The 19,578-nt window shown below is 35.2% G+C and overlaps 2 protein-coding genes across 13 annotated transcripts in view; one reads left to right on the forward strand and one right to left on the reverse strand.

The window, feature by feature from the left end:
* Positions 1-9,728, forward strand: part of LOC118985789 (CD302 antigen-like) — a 144,861-nt gene extending 135,133 nt beyond the window's left edge. For both annotated transcript variants that reach the window (XM_037044613.1, XM_037044611.1), the window contains 2 exons: positions 210-236; positions 9,237-9,728. In XM_037044613.1, coding sequence (XP_036900508.1) covers positions 210-236; positions 9,237-9,427 — 218 coding nt within the window. In that variant the 3' untranslated portion in view covers positions 9,428-9,728. The remainder of the gene's footprint in view (positions 1-209; positions 237-9,236) is intronic.
* A 3,661-nt stretch (positions 9,729-13,389) lies between these two features.
* The window catches only part of MARCHF7 (membrane associated ring-CH-type finger 7), a 46,581-nt gene continuing 40,392 nt past the window's right edge, over positions 13,390-19,578 (reverse strand). For 3 of the 11 annotated variants that reach the window (XR_005066201.1, XM_037044644.1, XM_037044640.1), the window contains 3 exons: positions 18,291-18,404; positions 16,706-16,754; positions 13,390-14,341 (listed from right to left, as the gene is read on the reverse strand). Coding sequence is in view for 8 of the 11 variants with exons in the window: in XM_037044644.1 (XP_036900539.1) it covers positions 14,283-14,341; positions 16,706-16,754; positions 18,291-18,404 (222 nt within the window). In the remaining 3 variants the exon portion in view is untranslated. Of the gene's footprint in view, positions 14,342-16,512; positions 16,755-18,290; positions 18,405-19,578 lie in introns of those variants that run through there. The other 8 variants (XM_037044638.1, XM_037044639.1, XM_037044637.1 and 5 more) reach the window with 5 other exon arrangements.

The raw sequence follows: 19,578 nt of genomic DNA on the forward strand, positions 1-19,578 counted from the left end.
CATCAACCAAGCTAATGCATCTTTTCAGACTTCTACATCTTTTTTAAATAAACTAAGTTTGAAACAGGTAACACATGCAATACCAAGAAGAAATATGGATCCTACCGAGCTATTAAAGGGTTCATTTTTAGCTGCTTCGAAAGTGTTTAAAGGCAAACTTAGAATAAAGCATACTTAAATTTTAATTTTGGTTTTCTTTTGTATTTTAGTTCCATATGAAAAGAAATATTTATCAGGTAAGTATTACTCTTTCGTTAAAATTTTTCCTAAGTACAAATGTACTAACAATCTAGCATGTTAAAATACTACTAAGGACACCCTTTAAAAAATTATTTGACATAATGTAAAGTAAAACAACTTTTATACAAATGTATGAAGGTCTTTTAGCTTAGTAATAAAACTTGACATTTTAAATATAACTCCAGGTTAGGTATGAAATGAACATTTTTTGAAAACACCAAATTTTATTTTCTCATTTAACTCCATTATTTGTTCTTGTGGGAAATGACTACATCTTTTGTTCAAAAAACTTTCAACGAAGTTATAATTACAACTCATAGAGCATTTGTCTTAGGGCTTACTAAATACATTTTTTTGAAAGCTACAAGTAATATTGGGTTGGCCAAAGAGTTCATTTAGCTTTTTCTGTAAAATAAAGGACAGAGTTTTTATTTTCACCAATAACTTTATTGATTTGGATATTTTGAGTATGTCGGCTGTCTTCTGCTATTGGCTTCTGGTGGGTAGAGGCCAGGAGTGCTGCTAAACATCTTCCAATGCATAAAACAGTGCACAACAAAGAATTCTTTGTTCAATATGTAAATATACCAAGAAATGTTGCAAACCACTTATGACATGTCCAATCAATCACAGCACTTCTCCATGCACTGCACAAATCTTTTTTTTTTGCATTTCAGTTGTGTTTTTACCTTTCTTGAAATAAAGCATTATATGCGGAGAATGTTGCGTATTTTCTTCTATCTTCAATGTTAACATGGCTGCACTAAAATTCAATGTTGGTAAGTTTTTTAAAAAACGCATCGATATGACAGCTGTGACAGTACAATCTACAAAAACTGTTTCAAATGAAGTTAAAGACAACTAAGCACTACTAGAGCCATTGTATGGAACAAACTGTTTTGCCAACCAAATGTGTGTATTTGCATAGTTCAAAAGAAAAACTATATGAGGCAAACACTAAAAAAACGGTCTCCCATTCTGTCCCCATTCTATACTTACTAGGCACCATTTCCATTCCTTCTTTAACTGCCTAGTGCTTCTTTTGCCAGTAAGCAATTTGAGATATGACTTACTTTGTACCTTTTATTCACTAATGTATTTTAGATCTCTCTCCATACCATTATCTATATACTGGTCTCTTTTCTTCTTCTTTTTTATAACTACACACTCTTCCATTGTATGGATATACAGTTATTTAACCAGCTTGACTACTGAGCTGTTTCTAAACTTGTTATTATAAACAATGAATCCAAGTCCTTCTTTATAATAGCAATCAATCAGTCACCTTGCATAAATGTGTATTTTCTGAATTACCTGAAATATTATTGCTAAATTGAAAGTGAGAGCCAGCCAAGATGGAGGCATAGTTGGAAACACTATACCTCCTCGCAAACCAAATTTAAGAAGAAGAAAAGATTTAGAAACAAAAACACAACCAGAACAGACAGAAAATTGAACTGTATGGAAGTTTGACAATGAAACATTCATCCAGACCCATAAGGGGGTAGAGTTAGCGGCCAGCAAAGAGGTGTCAAGGCAGGAAAAAGTGGTGGTTGGCAGACCTGGGCATGAGGAGGAAACAAGCAGACCCAATGAGGCATGCAAGGCCGCTGGCTGACCGAGGTCACACATTCTCATATAGATTAACCAGGCAAAAAACGGGCAGTGAGACAAACTGTGCAACCCAGGGCCCAGCGATGGAAAATAAAGCTTAAAAGCACTGACTGAAAATACTTGTGGGGGTTGAGGTGCCCGGAGGCTCCCAGTTTCACAAGAGAATTTGCTGGAGAGACCCACAGGGTTCTAGAATGTACACAAACCCACTCACCCAGGAACCAGCACCAGAAAGGCCCAGTTTGCTTGGGGGAAGTGGCAGAAGGGACTGAGGTCCTACAGAGAGCAGAGTAAGTGCCATTGTTCCCTCTCGGACCCTGCCCTCACATACAGCATCACAACCCAGAGACTGGGTTGCCCCTGGTGAACACCTAAGGCTCTGCCCCTCATACCTAACAAGCTCGAACAGACCAAAACATTATGGCTCAAGCACATGAACAGCTCAAAGCCCCAGAGCCAATACTTCTAAGTGACTAAGAGATAGCCAACCTATCGGACACACAGTTCAAAATACTGGTGATCAGAATGCTCACTGAACTGGTTGATTTTAGTCACAAATTAGATTAAAAAAATGAAGGCTACACTAAGTGAAATGAAGAAAAGTGCACAGGGAACCAACAGTGATGGAAAGAAAACTGGAACTCAAATCAAGAGTGGACCAGAAGGAAGAAATAAACAAGAATGAAGAAACAAGAATTCAAAAAAGTGAGGAGAGGCTTAGGAACCTCCAGGACATCTTTAAATGTTCCAACATCCGAATTATAGGGGTACCAGAAGGGGAAGAGGAACGGCAACAAGTGGAAAACTTATTTTAACAAATAATTACCCAATCTGGCAAAGGAAATAGACTTCCAGGAAGTCCAGGAAGCTCAGAGTCCCAAAGAAGTTGGACCCAAAGACAAACACATCAAGGCACATCATAATTACATTAGCCAAGATTAAAATGAAGGAGAGAATCCTAGAAGCAGCAAGAGATAAGGGGACAGTCACCTACAAAGGAGTTCCCATCAGAATGTCAGCTGATTTCTCAACAGAGACCTTATAGGCAAGAAGGGGCTGGAAAGAAATATTCCAAGTCATGAAATGCAAGGACCTACATCCAATATTGCTCTATGCAGCAAAGTTTTCATTTAGAATGGAAGGGCAGATAAAGTGCTTCTCAGATAAGGTCAAGTTCAAGGAGTTCATCATCACCAAGCCCTTATTATATGAAGTGTTAAAGGGACTTATCTAAGAAAAAGAATATAAAAAACATGTATAGTAGAATGACAGCAAACTCACAATTACTAACAACCACACCTAAAACAAAAACAGAAACAAAGCAAGCAAACAACTAGAATAGAAACAGAACCACAGAAATGGAGATCACATGGAGGGTTAGCAACAGGGGAGTGGGAGGAGTTGAGAGGGGGAAAAGGTAGAGAGAATAAGTAGCATAGAAGTTAAGCAGAAAATAGACAGGGGGAGGGCAAGAGTAGTGTGGGAAATGTAGAAGCTAAAGAAATTATGACACATGGACATGAACTGCAGGGGTGGAATGTGGGGGGGAGGGGTGTGCAGTGGAGGGGAATGAAAAGGGGGAAATGGGACAACTGTAATGGCATACTCAATAAAATATATTAAAAATTTTTAAAAAGTGAGGTGTAACTTCTATGAATGTCATAGCACATTGCATTTCTAGAAGCAATGTATGAATGTCTTATGAAATTGGATGGTGTTTTTTAATCTCCATATTTTGAGGTATAAACAGGGTAAAATGCAAACCTGAAATGTACAGCCTGATAACTGCTTGTGTGTACACCTAACTACTACTCAAATGAAGATACAATCCCCATCACACAAATTTCCCTAGTCCTTTCCTATAAATGCCCACCCTACCCCCAGCCATCCCATAGGTAACCAGTATATTTTCTATCGCTGTAAATTAGTTGCTTTTCTTAAATTTTACATAAACATATCTCTAGTGGTTTCTTTCAGTCAGGATTTTTTCATCTATGTTATGCATATCTATTGTACTTTTTCTTATTGTATAATATCTATAAGTATGAAAGATTTTATCCACTTATTTTTTTAAGTATCTTATTTTTAGATAGAGGGAAATATTGGCGTGTGAGAGATGCATCCATCAGTAGCTTCTCACAAACCCCCAGCTGGGGACCTGGCCCAAAACCCAGGCATGTACCCTGATAGGAATCGAACCAGTAACCTTTTGATTCACAGGCTGGCAGTCCACTGAGCTACACCAGCCAGGACCATTCTAGTATGTTAAGGGTATCTGGGTCATTTGCAGTTTTAGCACTAATATAACAGGCCTGTGTATGAAATTTGTCATTTCTTTGGACCTATATTCTCATTTTCCTTGAGTGGGAGAAACAAGATGGCAGACAGACTTCAGTATAGCTTTACTTTTGAACCGTGTAAGTACATTAGCTTTCAAAAAAGGCATTTAGTAAGTGCTTAACACAGATGCTTCATGAATTGTAACAGGATACATTTTTTAGAGAAAAGATTTCTGTCATTTCCCACAAAAACAAACAATGGAGTTCAATGCGAAAATACAATTTGGTGTTTAAAAAAAGTTCCAGAGTGGAACTGCAGAGTCATAGCGTGCAAAACATTGAATAATTTTTCAAAGTGGTTGACCCACATTACATTTCTACTGCTAGAAATGTATTCAAATTCCATTTGTTCACCCAACCCTGAATAGTACTGTCAACCTATTTAATTTCTGCCATTTAGAAGGTAATTATATTTTTTCCTATCCCTGATAAATAATGTTGAGCACCTTTACATGTTTATCAGCCATTTGGATATCTTTTTATGAAATGCCTGTTCAAGTCTTTTGCCCTTATTTTTTCTTAGGTTTGCTTCCTTTTTTTTTTCTTATTTAAACATTTTTTTAGAGAGAGGGAGGGAGGGAAAAATAAAGGGAGAGAAACATCAATGTGAGAAACACCTATCAGTTGCCTCTCATATGTGTCCCTACTGGGGAGCAAATCTGCAACCCAGGCATGTCCTCTAATGAGGAATTGAACAGGCAACCTTTTGCTTTGCAAAAGAACGATAGCCAACTGAGCCACACTGGTACACACCAGGCTGGTTTGCCTTATTTATTGGTAGTTTACTCTTAAAAGTTTAGATACAAGTCCTTTTTTAGGTATGTGTATCTTGACTATTTTCTGTTTATAGCTTGCCCTAATATAACAACTATGATGAAAGAGTTTTTAAAAGTTCACGTGTATTTAATTCCCTCTTCTATAGGAGCAATATATAACATCTAAAAATATGAGGCAGAGCACAACCTCACACCCATTAGGTTGGCTATCTAAAAAACAGCAAATAACAAGTTCTGACAGTATGAAGAAAGTAGGGGAGGGTGGGCTAAGATGGAAGTAAAAGGCAGAAAACTGTCCTTGAACAATAATTAAAATAATAATAAAAAGGTTAAAAAAAGTTAAGTAGAAACCTTGTGCACTATTGGTAGAAATGTAAAATAGTACAGCCACTGTGGAACATATGGTAGCTCCTCAAAAAATTAAAAACAGATTACCATATGATCCAGCAATTCCACTTCTAGGTATATGCCCAAAGAAGTGAAAGGAGAGACCCAAGAGATATGTGCACACCCATGTTTATAGCCGCATTCACAATAGCCAAAAGGTGGAACCGACCCAAGTGTCCATCAACAGACCAATGGATAGCAAAATGAGGTATATATTACCACTATGGAATATTATTCAGCCTTAAAAAGGCAAATCTGACACATTATACATGCATGAACCTGGAGGACACTAAGCTAAATGAGCCAGTCACAAAAGAATACTATATGATTCCTAGTATATGGTACCTGTAGTCGTCCACCTCATAGAAGGTCGAATGGTGGTCATTAGGGCCAGGGCCTTGGGGAGGGGGAAGTGGGGAGTTACTGTTTACTACAAGTGTCAGGTTTGCAAGAGTTCTATGGATGAATGGTGGTAACAGCACAACCACGTGAATGTCCTCAGTGCTACTGAATTGTGCACTTAACTGGTTATTTAAGACAGTAAAGTGTTGTTACCATAATTAAAAAATCAAAAACAGAAGCAGTATAAGCATGTCATTTCAAAGCTCAGAAGCAAGCATTGTGAGAGCAGTAACAGAAGTTGTTACCTTTGAGGAACAGAAATTGAAGGTGAGGAATAGTGGGGCAGGAGCAGTTTTCATTGCATATCTTATAGAACCATGAATTTTAAGCTATGTAAATGTATGCTCAAGGGGAAAAAGGTATATGAAAATTGAAATGAGCAGAAAATACCAGGTAGGTCTGTGATGGGCCCCAAAACCACCTCAGGAATAAAACATCTGGCAACATTTGGTCTTCAGACTCGTGAGCTTTTAATTAAAAAATATATCCCCCAAATAGATGTTAAGTATGTGTGAGGCTTTCTTCTATTAGACATTGAAGACAGAGCAGTGAACAGAAACAGCCTCTGCTCTCAATCTTCATCTTAGTGGGAAGATTAAATACATGTAAATATATATGGTATGTCAAATGGTGGTGTGTACTGTAGGAAAAAAAGATGAGTGAAGGAAGAAAGGAAGGTGTCTTTTGTGTTTTTAAAACAGAGTTGCTAGGGAAGGCCATATTTGAGCAGCATGATGTTTGAAAGCCTGTCATAAAGGGATTATGTTTATCACTTTGTGAAGAATGGTACCACTGAGCTGAAGCAACCAGAATAGAGTTAAGTGGAGTAGTGCTCCAGGCAAACAGAAGTTCCCTTTCACTCAAGTGTAAGACCTTGGGAAGAATGCCGTCATTGAGAAAGTGGCTGCACTTGGTGTAGTAAGCATGCAGAAAAGGGGAAGTTAGTGCAAGCAACGACCCACAGGAGATGGTGCATGAGTCAGATCTTGAAGCAAATATTAAGTAGGAAAGAGAGGAAAGGTTATCAGAGTATGGATCAGCATAACCCAAGGTGGATGGTTTGAATTTCTGTCCTAAAAGGACTTGGGAAAGTCATTTAAACTGCGTCTATTTCTTAGGGGGCAGTTGTCCCTGGCTGGTGTAGCTCAGTGGATTGAGTGCAGGCCTGTGAACCAAAAGATTGTGGTTCGATTCCCAGTCAGGGCACATGCCTGAGTTGCAGGCCAGTTCCCAGCATGGGTCGCAAGAGAGGCAACCATATATTGGTATTTCTCTCCTTCTTTCCTTCCCTTCCCCTCTAAATACACAAAATCTTTTTTAAAAAAAGGGGGGGCAGTTGTACGTACATAGTAGGCACTCAAATCAGACTATAATCATCATAGTCCAATAACACTATTTTAAAAAATCTTACTTTTAGGGCAAGAAGAAAGGAAGGAGAGAGGGAAGGAAACATCAGTGTGGTTGCCTCTCATTCATCCCCCTATTGGGGACCTGGTTCACAACCCAGGCATGTGCCCCATCTAGGAATTGAACCAGTGACCCTTTGGTTCACCAATTGGCACTCAATCCACTTTTTAAAGTGGATTATGTACCTTTGGGCCTCACACAGTCAATGTTACAACTAGTGTATGATGACAAGAGGAATGGTCAAACTAGAAAGAAGACATAACATGTAGTCTTGATTATTAGTGAATGTGCAATCTAGAGTAATTCCTATATTGGATGATATAACAGTGGCTATTGGTATCATTTAAGAGAATTTGTGGTAAAATGGATTTGAGAGTAAGTGGGGAGCAGCACCAACTATACACATACTTAACTGTAAGTAGTTATATAAAAGATACAAGTGACTTAGATCAGCCAAGCAGAATTCTGACTCCATAAAGATGATTAGAAAGGAACAGCTTTAAAAATAAAAGGGAAAGGAGATAGCATGTCAAGGCTGAGTGGCTAATAGTTCAGCTGCAGTAGATACAAGAATCAATGTACATGTGCTTCTGCATTTAGTAATACAAAGATTAGTGACCTTTGGTTGAAGAGACGGAGTGGAGTGTAAGCCTGTTTTAATACAAGCATGTTTGTTACAGGTTTCCTAAACTTCCTTTTATTAGGCTAAGCAAGACTTATCTTCCTAGCTAAAAGCTGTTTTTAATTAGTATTAAGAAACAGCAATTATTTAGTCAGTAAAATGAGCAATGAATTTTTTCCTGTAATTAGGTTTTCTAATGTAGAACTATCCTCTACTCCTAGTAGTTAGTTGCTCCTTACGTAGTTTTAACACACTACTCATTAGTTGCCTCAAGATTGGCATTCCTGCACATTGTAGTATGAAGCTAGCCAACCAAAGGTCCTGGAGGCAGCTTGGTCAAGGGTCACTTGCTGAACGTAAAAAAACAGCATATACACTGATTGTGCCCTACCAAGACATCAGGAAGCTGTTCAGTTCTTAGAGTAGGAGGTATTTTAATTTACTACTTAAGGTGCGTGATTATGTCTGTTATGCCACTGTCTCAATTGCCATGCTATCTCAGACTAAAATGTACTTTTTAGTGATACTGCCATGTAATAATCACTATTTAAAGTAGTAGTACTGACTATATTACAGATTCATTACTAGACTGAAATAAAATATGTTCACACTGGTAAAGTCAAAGTGCTGTACTATAAATGGGCTGTGTTAAGTTTAATAAAAACTAAGAAAAATCCCATTTGCAGTTCATAGAATTCTTAACATTTTTTCACTTAAGTGTCTCTAATAACAACACACCCACACCTTAATAAACTACAAAACTTAGTCTATTTTGGGACTGAAAAGAAGATAATTCAGCCATGGCCATTTCCTCACTTCTCCCAACTTTTTAAAAGTCTGTATTTAAAAAATAATGTATCAATAGCTTTCCCTCACCTTAACAGATAACTTTTGGCCAGATTTTTCTTGCTAAGCTTTACATTTTTCCAAGTCTCACTTTAACGAACACCAGCTGAAAGGAGCATTGTGAGAATATTCAAGTAATGTCAATGCAAAAATACATCTGTAAATGAGACACATTTCTGAATTTTCCCATAACACTTCTACTACTAAATTCAAATACCTTCCTCAAACTAGTCGTCCTCTGAATACCTTAACAAGAGTAATTTTGCTCGTTATTAAACTAAATTCTTACAGGAAGATTCAAGGGTTTTGAATAGCCCAAAACTCAAAGGTTGTACATCATTACTTCAGGAATACAAAAATAAAATTACCAAAATTCAAATGACAAAAAGGAGATTTTTAGAAACTAAGAGTGGAGAACTGCAAAATGTACTTTTAAAATTTTTACGGCAATTGTTCAAGCTAAATCTTGATAGTAATAAGTATATTTTTTCACATCAATGTGGGAAATTCCCAAAATAGGAAAATATTTGAGGAAACTATCAGTGCCCCCAACATATTAGTGATTTATGTGACCTGATTCCTATATTGTCTTTTCCTTTTCAGATAACCACATTTTAATATCAGCACTGGTGATTGCTGGCACAGTGATTCTGACAGTTTTAGGAGCAATCGTTTGGTTCCTGTACAAAAGAAATTTGAATTCTGGTTTCACCACAGTTTTTTCAACTGCATCCCGATCACCTTATAATGATGACTGTGTTTTGGTAGTGGCAGAAGAAAATGAGTGTGTTTGAATGAAATTTTGGAAATCACAGATGAAGACATCAAATACACTGACAGTGATTCATGTTGAAGATTTTAATATAAAACTTGACAATGAGTTTTTATTGTATATATCCTTATTTTAGTAACATTCTTCATCTCATTTGGAAATGATCTTAGTTGTTAATGGTTTTAACCACCTTTCCAAATGTTACTTTTCACTTGAATGCTTAAGGGCCACGCAAGGGGAAAAACAAGAAACAGCACACCCCCCCCCCCACTTGTCTTACTTGCTCTATCTTCCCTACCCTCCTATTTAATTGAACCTTACAGTTGGGGGAAAAAAATCCTATCTGGCGTTACAGTTTTACTAATTACTAAGCTTGCTCTTTTATTAACAAACATAATATGGGGAATAAACCTTTTAAATAGGTACTATGTATTTAATATGAGTGCAAGCTTGTTACTCTGGCATGTAATTCCTCTAATGTTTTTCATCCTTATGATTTAGATTTAGAAAGTTTTAGAAATTTTTAATACCCTAAATTCCACATAAATCACATTTTACAACTTCGTTACTTTTAGAACACCAGTTTGGACAACAGTATTTAGCAATGATTGCGAATGGTTAGAATTTTAATAAAATTTTTTGCACTTTGAAAGAAAAACAATTACAGCCATACCAGGAAGGTGGTGGGAGGCTGGTAGTAAAAGTAACACTTGTATCCTTAAAACCTTTAAGAATTTTTCTACTATCACCACACCTGTTCCTCTGTAAAGCCATCTTATATTCCCCCAGCACTGATGAACCACATCAATACAAACTAAGCAAAAATATGCACAAAAGCAATATATACTACTATAGTGATGATGCTTCAGGTTTCAGCACACTTAATGTACAATTTAAGACAAGGCTGAAAATAATCTTTTGGGGACAAAAATTAAAGTAGGGAAAAGCTGAAACAAAAGTTACTTTCCTAAGTGTTCTTTAAAACTAAAATCACTATTAGGAATTATGCTCTATCTAGGAACTTGAAGCTCAATTAAGTATTCTGTCCCCGTAATGAAGAGCATTAACCTATGGAGAATACTTTTCTTACACGTGATGTCTGTTTGACCAAAGGCAACGAAGTCACAGTTTGTGCCATCTGTTTCCACTGGCCTCACGAATCAAAAACACCACTACTCACAATTAATAACACTAGTGTTACTGAGACATGAGTAACTATAGTGATGACAGAGGGACTATACAGTGTGGCTATATGGTATTAAAAAATGTTACAGGAGCTCCATTCTACAGTTATGCTCTACAAGAGCTTTAAATCTCTAAGATTTTTCAGTGATTTAAAAGGAGTCTACTTTGTTATTAGTAAGCTACTAAGTGGCACTAATATAGTGAACATTAGAATTTTTTCTTAGTCTCCTAATCAAATTCTTACCTTTCTTAAGACTTCGCTACTGTCACAAGTCTCTAATATGGTAGCCAGTAGCTGTATGTGGCTATTAAAATTAAATATAACTTAATGCCCTGGCTGGTGTAGCTCAGTGGATTGAGCACAGGCCTGCGAACCAGAGGATCGAGGATCAATTCCCAGTCAGGGCACATGCCTGGGTTGCAGGCTGGTTCCCTGCAGGCCAACTCCCAGCAGGGGACACATGAAAGGCAACCATACATTGATGTTTCTCTCCCTCTCTCCTTCCCCTCTAAAGATAAGTAAATAAAATCTTTAAAAAAATAAATAAAATTAAATTAAATATAACTTAAAAGTTCAGTTCAACTGTGCTAGCCAAATTTCAAGTGCTCAAATCACAGTTAATAGCTACCATATTGAGCAATGCAAATGACTATTTCCATTTTTGCTGGCCAGTGCTGCTATAGACTCCCCCCTTCTACTCAACTGCCATGTAACTAATTTTCTTCCATTTGATGACTTCTATCTAATGACAGCTCTTGCAAAATGGCTGTCTTAAAGAGATTTATCCCCCATGTTCAATTTCATTTTTTAATTGAGTTCTCAGAGGACCCTGATAATGAAATGCTAAATCTTTTTTTGAAATGCTAAATCTTAATTTTCTTTGTATGTTGGGTTGGCCAAAAGGTTTGTTTTTTTCCTGTAAGATGGCTTTACTAGTGCAAGTTGTCCTTAACTTCATTTGTAACTATTTTGTTAGACTGTATTGTGACAACTCTCATATCAGCATTACAAAACACAACAAAGAATTTTTGTACAGCTATTTTAACACTGAAGATGGAAAAGGAAACATTCTCCACATATTATGCTTTATTTCAAGAAAAGTAAAAATGCAAGTGAATCGAAAAAAAAATTGGCAGTATATGGCAAAGGTGCTCTGACTGACTGAACATATCAAAGGTGGTTTGGAAAGTGTGTGCTGGAGATTTCTCACTGAACAATGCTCCACCATCAGGTAGACCAGTTGAGGTTGACAGAGATCCAACTGACAAATTGAGAATACTTAACATACCATGCAGGAGGATAGCTGACATACTCAGAATATCCAAATGAACAGTTACTGGTGAAAATGAAAAATGTGTCTTTTACTTTACAGAAAAAACTAAACAGACTTTTGGCCAACCCAGCATCAGGACACTTGTAAATAGGGCCTTTGCAAGTATTTGGTGGTCAACAGATAACAAATTACACATGCTTGCTTGCTTATATTCAGAATGTATAAATTGCACTCTTCAACATTGTGGTTCTAGCTAATAATGACAGTATAAATTATATTTGGCATATATCTAAAGAACAATATTACTTTTCCTAGGATTTTGCAATCTTCATAGCAAGTACTGTATGGTTCTTTATTTTTGTTCAGAGTTTAAAAGTGATAACCAAAGGAAAGATTTTTCTTATTCCAATTCCTTTAATTCACATTCACAGGATTCAGAAGCTAATACACTATTAAATATGTAGTACTAAGAAACTACAAGAATACTACTATTAAGCTCAAGTCACTGTCACTTAACATTAATATTAAAAAATATGAACATTTTATGTGGACCAATGGAATGATTTTTACCACTAATTTAAACAAATACTTTATTCATTTATTTTTAGAGGGGGAAAAAAGGAGAAATACAGGGAGAGAAACATTGTATGGTTGCTTCACATGTGCCCCCTACTGGGAACTTGGCCAGTGACCCAGGCATAAGCCCTGACCAGGAATCGAACCAGTGACCCTTTGGTTCATAGGCTGGCACACAATCCACTGAGCCACACCAGTTAGGGCTAGTTGATTTTTTTAAATAAAAGACTTTTTTTGGTTAAATCGGTAGACACTTAATTTTCATACTGAATTCTATTAAAAGTATAAATGTTTCAAATTCAAAGCATACCCAAGGACCCACAGGATACTGAAACTGACATCCTTAAATTCTCTATTTTTGCTTTAAATAAGGCAATGAATGCAAAGCTAACAAAAGTTGACCAAATGTTTTAGAAATATTTATATTTTATATGAAGTGAAATTTGAAATGTTAGTAAAATTCTTGCATGTAAGGTTTGAAGTCTACTTTGAGCACTAGTTTAAAAGGAAACATCTCAAACTATAAAGTAAATCAATCAGTATGCACTTTATTTCAAGCCAAGATTTTACATTAAGACCAACAAACTAATTGTGGGCAAACTGTTGATTTACATTTGAGAAATTACATGGTTTCTATTTAGGTTCTGAAAAGAAGTTTGTTGCCAAAACATAAAACTTTACTTAACCTAAAATCACCTGAAGGTGTTTTTAAGTGCTGTTGACAAAGAAACACCTAAGTGTGTTGTTGACAAAGAAATACCCAAGGGTGTTGTTGACAAAGAAAATATACTGTTCTGGAACTATACACAACTCATGACCACAGTATAGATCTACTGATGTTGAGTGGGTAAAGTTCATCTGTTCTCCAAAGGTAGTGAAAAATATTAATTCACCAAATAAATGCTCAGATTAGCAAGGAACAGTTAAAAACGACCAGGATTCAAACAGGTTATTTGTATCATATTTATCTACAAAAAAGTGACAACACTAAAAAAACATTGAAAACCAGTGTTTTATACTCTGAATGTGGGATTTAAAAATACTCCAATGACTTGAGACTATATTATCGTTTTCTTTTTTTTTAAATTTACCAAATAGCATCTGACTGGCAATTATGATGTAATTTATAGCTGTAATATTCCGAAAAGGAATGTCCACATACTATGGCCTATCAAATATCATCTGCCCTTTCCAAATCATTGTAAAACTTTACCCATAATTTACACATTTTATATTTGTATACTTTTTTAAAAATTAAATTTTATTTTATGGCTAAGTGAATTTACAATTTAAATTAAATTTGGACACCTAATATAACGGTCTTCACAACTTACTCCCCATTCTTTTTTTTTTTTTAAACACTGGAAGCAAATGATTATGAAAATGATGCTGCAACTTAAGGCATTTTAAAAGGAAAAACAATTAGGTGTCATCTGGCATTTTATTTTGAAAGTGTATTTCTGTCTTACTTTTTCACTGGCAAAAGACTAAAACACGAACCGTTTTTATAAATATGACTATAATAATCAGATAACAAAAAAATTGTAAGCATTGCTAAGATATTTAAAATAATGTAATACTTTCCTACTCACCTAAAAGAAAAATACTTTTGATTATCAGTTTATAAACATCAGTCACTGGCCATGTTAAAAGGTCCAGCAAATAGAATTTTAATTCAGCAACACTTGAGAATGAATATATATACACATACATGATTACATGTGTATATATATTCATTTTATATATGTATTTAATAGGCATTCCCCCACAAAATTGACTCATCCTTAATTGCCAGTTTTAATAAACACTTGTTAACAGATCATCCATTTGTCTTCTATGAAGTTAGGCAATATCAAATGTTCTGTTATGGTCTCCATCTTCTTCAGAATCATCCTCTGAAGCTGTTGAAAGAAAACAGGATGATGAAGAATGATTTTAAGGGGGATGAGAGTGGAAGTATAAATATGAAGCCAGAATAGCAATGACTTGTAAAATAAAATCCTAATTTAGTATGGTCCCAAACAAAATCCCAATTTTGTTTGGTCAAAATGGCAAATTATGACAGGGGGTTAGGGTGGTTTGACTGTGGTTAATGCCCATCCACAATACCTCCACCCCCAAACCTTTTTATGTTAGTTTTTATAAAAATGAAAATGTTTACAAATGTGATTCAAGAACATTTTCTAAAAAGTTTCTGAGATCAGTTTTTGTTCACAGTAGCCAATTACACTACAGAAAAAGTGAACTAAGGCAAGTGTTCTCACACACATGAGTAGAATATGGCTCACGACCACTGCATGTTTTGATGCATCCAGTGAGAATGAAAGAATATGTATTATTAATAGTATGTTATGGGCATTCTTGCAAATAACATCAAAGCTATGTCTGTGTAATGCCAAGAAAAGCTCTATTTAGTCAAAATAGCTTTATATAAACACAGCCTAAGTTAAAATAACTGGATTCAGTAAAAACCTTGTTGAAATTATTCCTATGACATCATATTGTCAGAAACATTACTTTTGCAACATTTCTGATCTCAATTTATTTTAGAGTCATTAGTGGCTCACGAGTTTAGTATGAAACATCTTGAAGTGTCTTTTGAAATGACATTAAGTATTCTATAAACTGCTCTGCATGCTGGGGAAAATGGAAGTTCACTAAAATAAACATTCAAATAGCATATTTCCCCCTATTATCAAGGACAGAAAGGTTAAATGTGTATTATTCTTGTGTTAATACTGGAAAATTTAAGAGCACTCAGCAAGTGGAATCAACAAGAAAATTACAACAAGAAAGTGAAGTACAGATGAAACTTCACTTTCCATATTTCAGTCTATCTTGCATAAAACTTACATTTATTTTTAATAAATGATATCAAGCATATACTTAGCTCATGAATGAGTAAATCCTAGGGTTAAGTTTTATGCTGTATCATGGAGCAGTATCAAACTAAAAAATAAAATAGCTTTTCAGAGAACTTTTCGTGTTTTCTATTAGATTTGTTCCACAGAAGAAAATTTCAGTCAGAACCCATGTTCACAGTATATTAATACTCTGGTACTTCGGAGTTAACTTTTAGCACCCACATCTTTCATTCTCAGCTGAGCTGGAATATATTTCACCTCCATCTTTTCCTTCTCATATGAATGACTTCCTATCTTATATACCATGACTTTACATACTTTTACACATACTAATTAAAATCCTAAATGTGCGTTTTCTGGTTATACTTCTGCTTTCAAAACTTAAAAACACAGAATGACAAAATCCATGTCTAAGAGTAATCAAGGAATAAAAGGTTCTTATGATGACTAAGTTCTTCTCATACCTTACTTAGAAAAATGCTGAACATTCTCTCAAGATGAAAATGTTATGCACACTACAGACATTTTCAAGTACTTTGAAGATGATACAGAAGGTAATCAACTGGAGAATATATTATTTTAAAACACTTCAAAGAGTGTATTAGAATTTGACCATAGGGAGTGTCACTTGCTTTGGGTGAAAATACTACCAAACAGGGTAATCTTGGAGTGTTGGAACTGCTCCAGGGCCACCAATATCCCTGGTATGAAGCACCATGGAAGCTGTAGGACTCTGAAAAGAGGGTATGTTGTACAGATACCTGTAAAGACTTGAGCTCTAAATGCTTTCATATAGGAGCCCAGGCAGAAGTCCTAATGCTGGAATGTGATCTTAACACTAGAGCTGCTTGCTGGTGGAGTTGGCTACCTATTAAAGGTCCATGAGAACCAAAACAAGGAGCAAACAAAAACAGTCCCAACAACCACCAGCCTACCACTACGGCTTCTGTTATGGGCTCAAAATTAGGGCTCTTTTACCCTTATTTGCCTAGAACTATACGTAAGCCCAGGAAAACCTTTTATGAACTAACAAAACTGAGTAACTAGTAAAAAAATTCTATGCGCACTCACACAAATCTAACAGATTAGGTAAGTGTGGTTTGATTACTTCTCAAATATGTCTTAAGTGTGAAAATTAAGGTGATCAAAACCAAAAGTTTAATCAAAATAGAATATACCAATGATTAAAATTGGATTTTTCTGTACCTTAAAATTAATACTACTTAAAAAATGTTTTTAATAAACTAAAATGTCAGTTCCCCAGCCGATCTTTCCCAAATCTCTATTACTAAGCTTATAAATAAAGCTCTAATTTGAGAGAGTATATACTTAGGTTTTGCTCTGTGGATTTAATTTGCAAAAGTATATTCAACAAGTCTGGAGAGGGGAAATTCCACCTACTTTCGAGATCTTCCATATGTGCCTGAAGAGTTCTCGCAAGGTTAATAAACTAGAAACAATGCAGAAAAAAATACAGTGGTTGAAATGTTTCACATGGATCTAAAGAGAGAATTAGTATAGGAGTTTCATTTCTATTAATATGTCAAACACCATTTTAAGCCTTTCAATAGGGGTCTTTCTCCTTCTGACCCACATCAAAAATTACAATGCTTAAGTATATTGTTTTTAATTTTTTTATAAATCATTAGCCATGTAGAAATCATGTATTAATGATGTAGACATTGGGTGCAAATGCAGTATTTTTACCAAAAAACATTCCTCCTGTATAAATTTAACACATTAACAATTATAAAGAAAAATAATTAAGAGCTTTACAATTTGGACTCAAATTCTATTTTAGTGGTTAATTTAAAAAAACTGAAATAAGAATCAATCTTTTTGTCTAAATTTGATAGCCTGAGAAGTATTATTACATTTAATTCTATATGTCTTTTAAACATTTTATTTAAATCTGTATGTTTTTAAATCATAAAAGACTTGTACTTTAACATTAATTTGCCTACAGCTTTTACGAAGGCATGAATTCAACAGACCTGACATGCTTTATGGCTTATTCATTCTTAAGATAGAAGTCTGTTTATGGCATTAACTAAATTTAAATAAGTACTATGATTTCTAAAGTACCCAGGAGACAAGAGACGTTTGCTCAAATTCTGAATAGTCTTGAGACAATTCATTCTCTTATCCCTCAATGACAATAATTTGTCAACTGGCTCACAGGTATAATGTCCACATGATAGTTTCAGAAAAATGTTTTTACCAATTTGTAAGTATAGTATGTACTGAATATGTTAATTTTTAAAATACCATATACTGCTAAATTTTTATCACTAAAATGAACATTTATATAAAAAGTTTAAATGATATATTTATGACCACATTTAAAAACATGAAGTGTTCAGACTATCATAGTCAAGATGTAGGTGGCCCTAGCCCCACTACACAAAATGGGTAAGGCAGCAGCATACAAACTTCCTCTGGTACACTGAGGCAAACCATATTATTTGCTAATACCTAACAAAAACAGCTGGCTTGTGTTAAGGTAACAGTGTACAGATCAAATACCAAATAGTCCATTATCTTAAATCTATATTATGGACATACTTAAAATCAGCACACTGATAAGCTTTTACATGACAATAACAAATAAACTGAAGTGTATTTATCTTGATTTTTGGAGTTCAATTTCAGGTTAGAAATCTGACTTGTCACTTGCTGCCTCCCACCCAATTAAAAAAAGGGTTTTTTCCCTTTGTGTTTCCAATTCTCTGATTCTCACCAATATATATTAAAATCACCTTTCAGAGCTTGAAAATTACTTCTCTAAAATAGTTTTATGAGAAAATTAGGCTGTTTGATATAAAAGGCAGCAATTTCTATTAAATCTACAATATCTTTAAGATATGTTTTAATACTAAGAGCTCCCCAAAGTAACTAGAATGTCAACACACAAAACAAACTGTTTTCTAAAGCAAATACTTGGTATATCATATCCTCCCTTCTCCCCCACTCCCATGTTACTTACTCGGACTCGTGTGCTTGGTTCATTTGTATTTCCCATCATATCTGAAAAGCTTTGTTCCCAAAAGTGCAGTAACACAACAAGGTAGAGACCAGAGCTGATAAACTCGTACTCAGCCTTCAATTGGGAAGCAGACAAGAAAAAAAGAATATAGAGAATGAAAAATTAGTATACTTGAGATTGACAGCACACTGATAAACTAGAGGAAATGTATTCATGTCTAGATCCTCGTTAAGGGATATAGTGCCACCTGTTAAAACAAGACATGAAGGGCCACCACCCTTCATAATTTCAAAAATCTTTACTAATGCCAATGAAAGTCAAAATAGGTGTGTGACTATCCTCTTCAGTCTTTTATAGTCTTCCTTTATGTCATGATTTATATAAAACCATTGGTGGTAGAATGAATGCCCTGGTTCTATATAAAGCTCATAAAAAATTTCATTAAACAAATGGCTATAAATGTTTACTTAAAAATGACCATTTCACCTATACCTAAATCAATACACTGTATAATGACAAGCTCATGGCTGGCGTAGCTCAGTGGATTGAGCGCGGGCCTGCGAACCACAGGATCCCAGTTCGATTCCCAGTCAGGGCACATGCCTGGGTTGCAGGCCAGTTCCCAGCAGGGGACTCACCAGAGGCAACCATACATTTCTCTCCTCTCTCCTTCCCTTCCCCTCTAAAGAGATATAAATAAAAACTTAAAATAGAAAAAAGAGGAAAAAATTGCTAAAAAAAGTTTCTTTAAATGCATCACTTACTTTGTTTATTATTAACTTAAAAGGAAATTATACATTGAAAAGATTTAAAAAAGGTAATGGTTATCATCTTGACAAAGATGAAGTTACTGGATAATGAAATACTAAACTGTAATAAAATAATCACTTAGAATGGAGGCAGTTGTCAGGCCACTAGAATCTGCGATTCATACACACACACACACACACACACGGGAAGTCAAAGCCAGGAACCTTAAACTGTCAATAACAACATTCTGGTTGAACTGAAAAATGCCCAGAGAAGGAAAAATGGCAGGAGAAAATTGAGACCTACTCTCATTTTGAGGGGGGAAAAAAAAACTTCTGTGCATTATTTTATCTTCCATATTCTTTGTCCCATTCTTTACAGTACTAGTGCTCAGTTGTTGAGATACTCCTTGGGGATTAAAAAAAAAAGTCCTTGCTTAACATGGCCTCCTTTTTGGACAACTGACTCATTAGAGAATAACACAATAATTAGTATTAGAATAGCATCTGTAGTACATCAACTGCCTAATATTTCACTC

The sequence above is a fragment of the Sturnira hondurensis genome, unplaced genomic scaffold (assembly GCF_014824575.4).
Source record: "Sturnira hondurensis isolate 20B ecotype Veracruz unplaced genomic scaffold, ASM1482457v3 Scaffold0004136, whole genome shotgun sequence".
NCBI lineage: Eukaryota > Metazoa > Chordata > Mammalia > Chiroptera > Phyllostomidae > Sturnira > Sturnira hondurensis.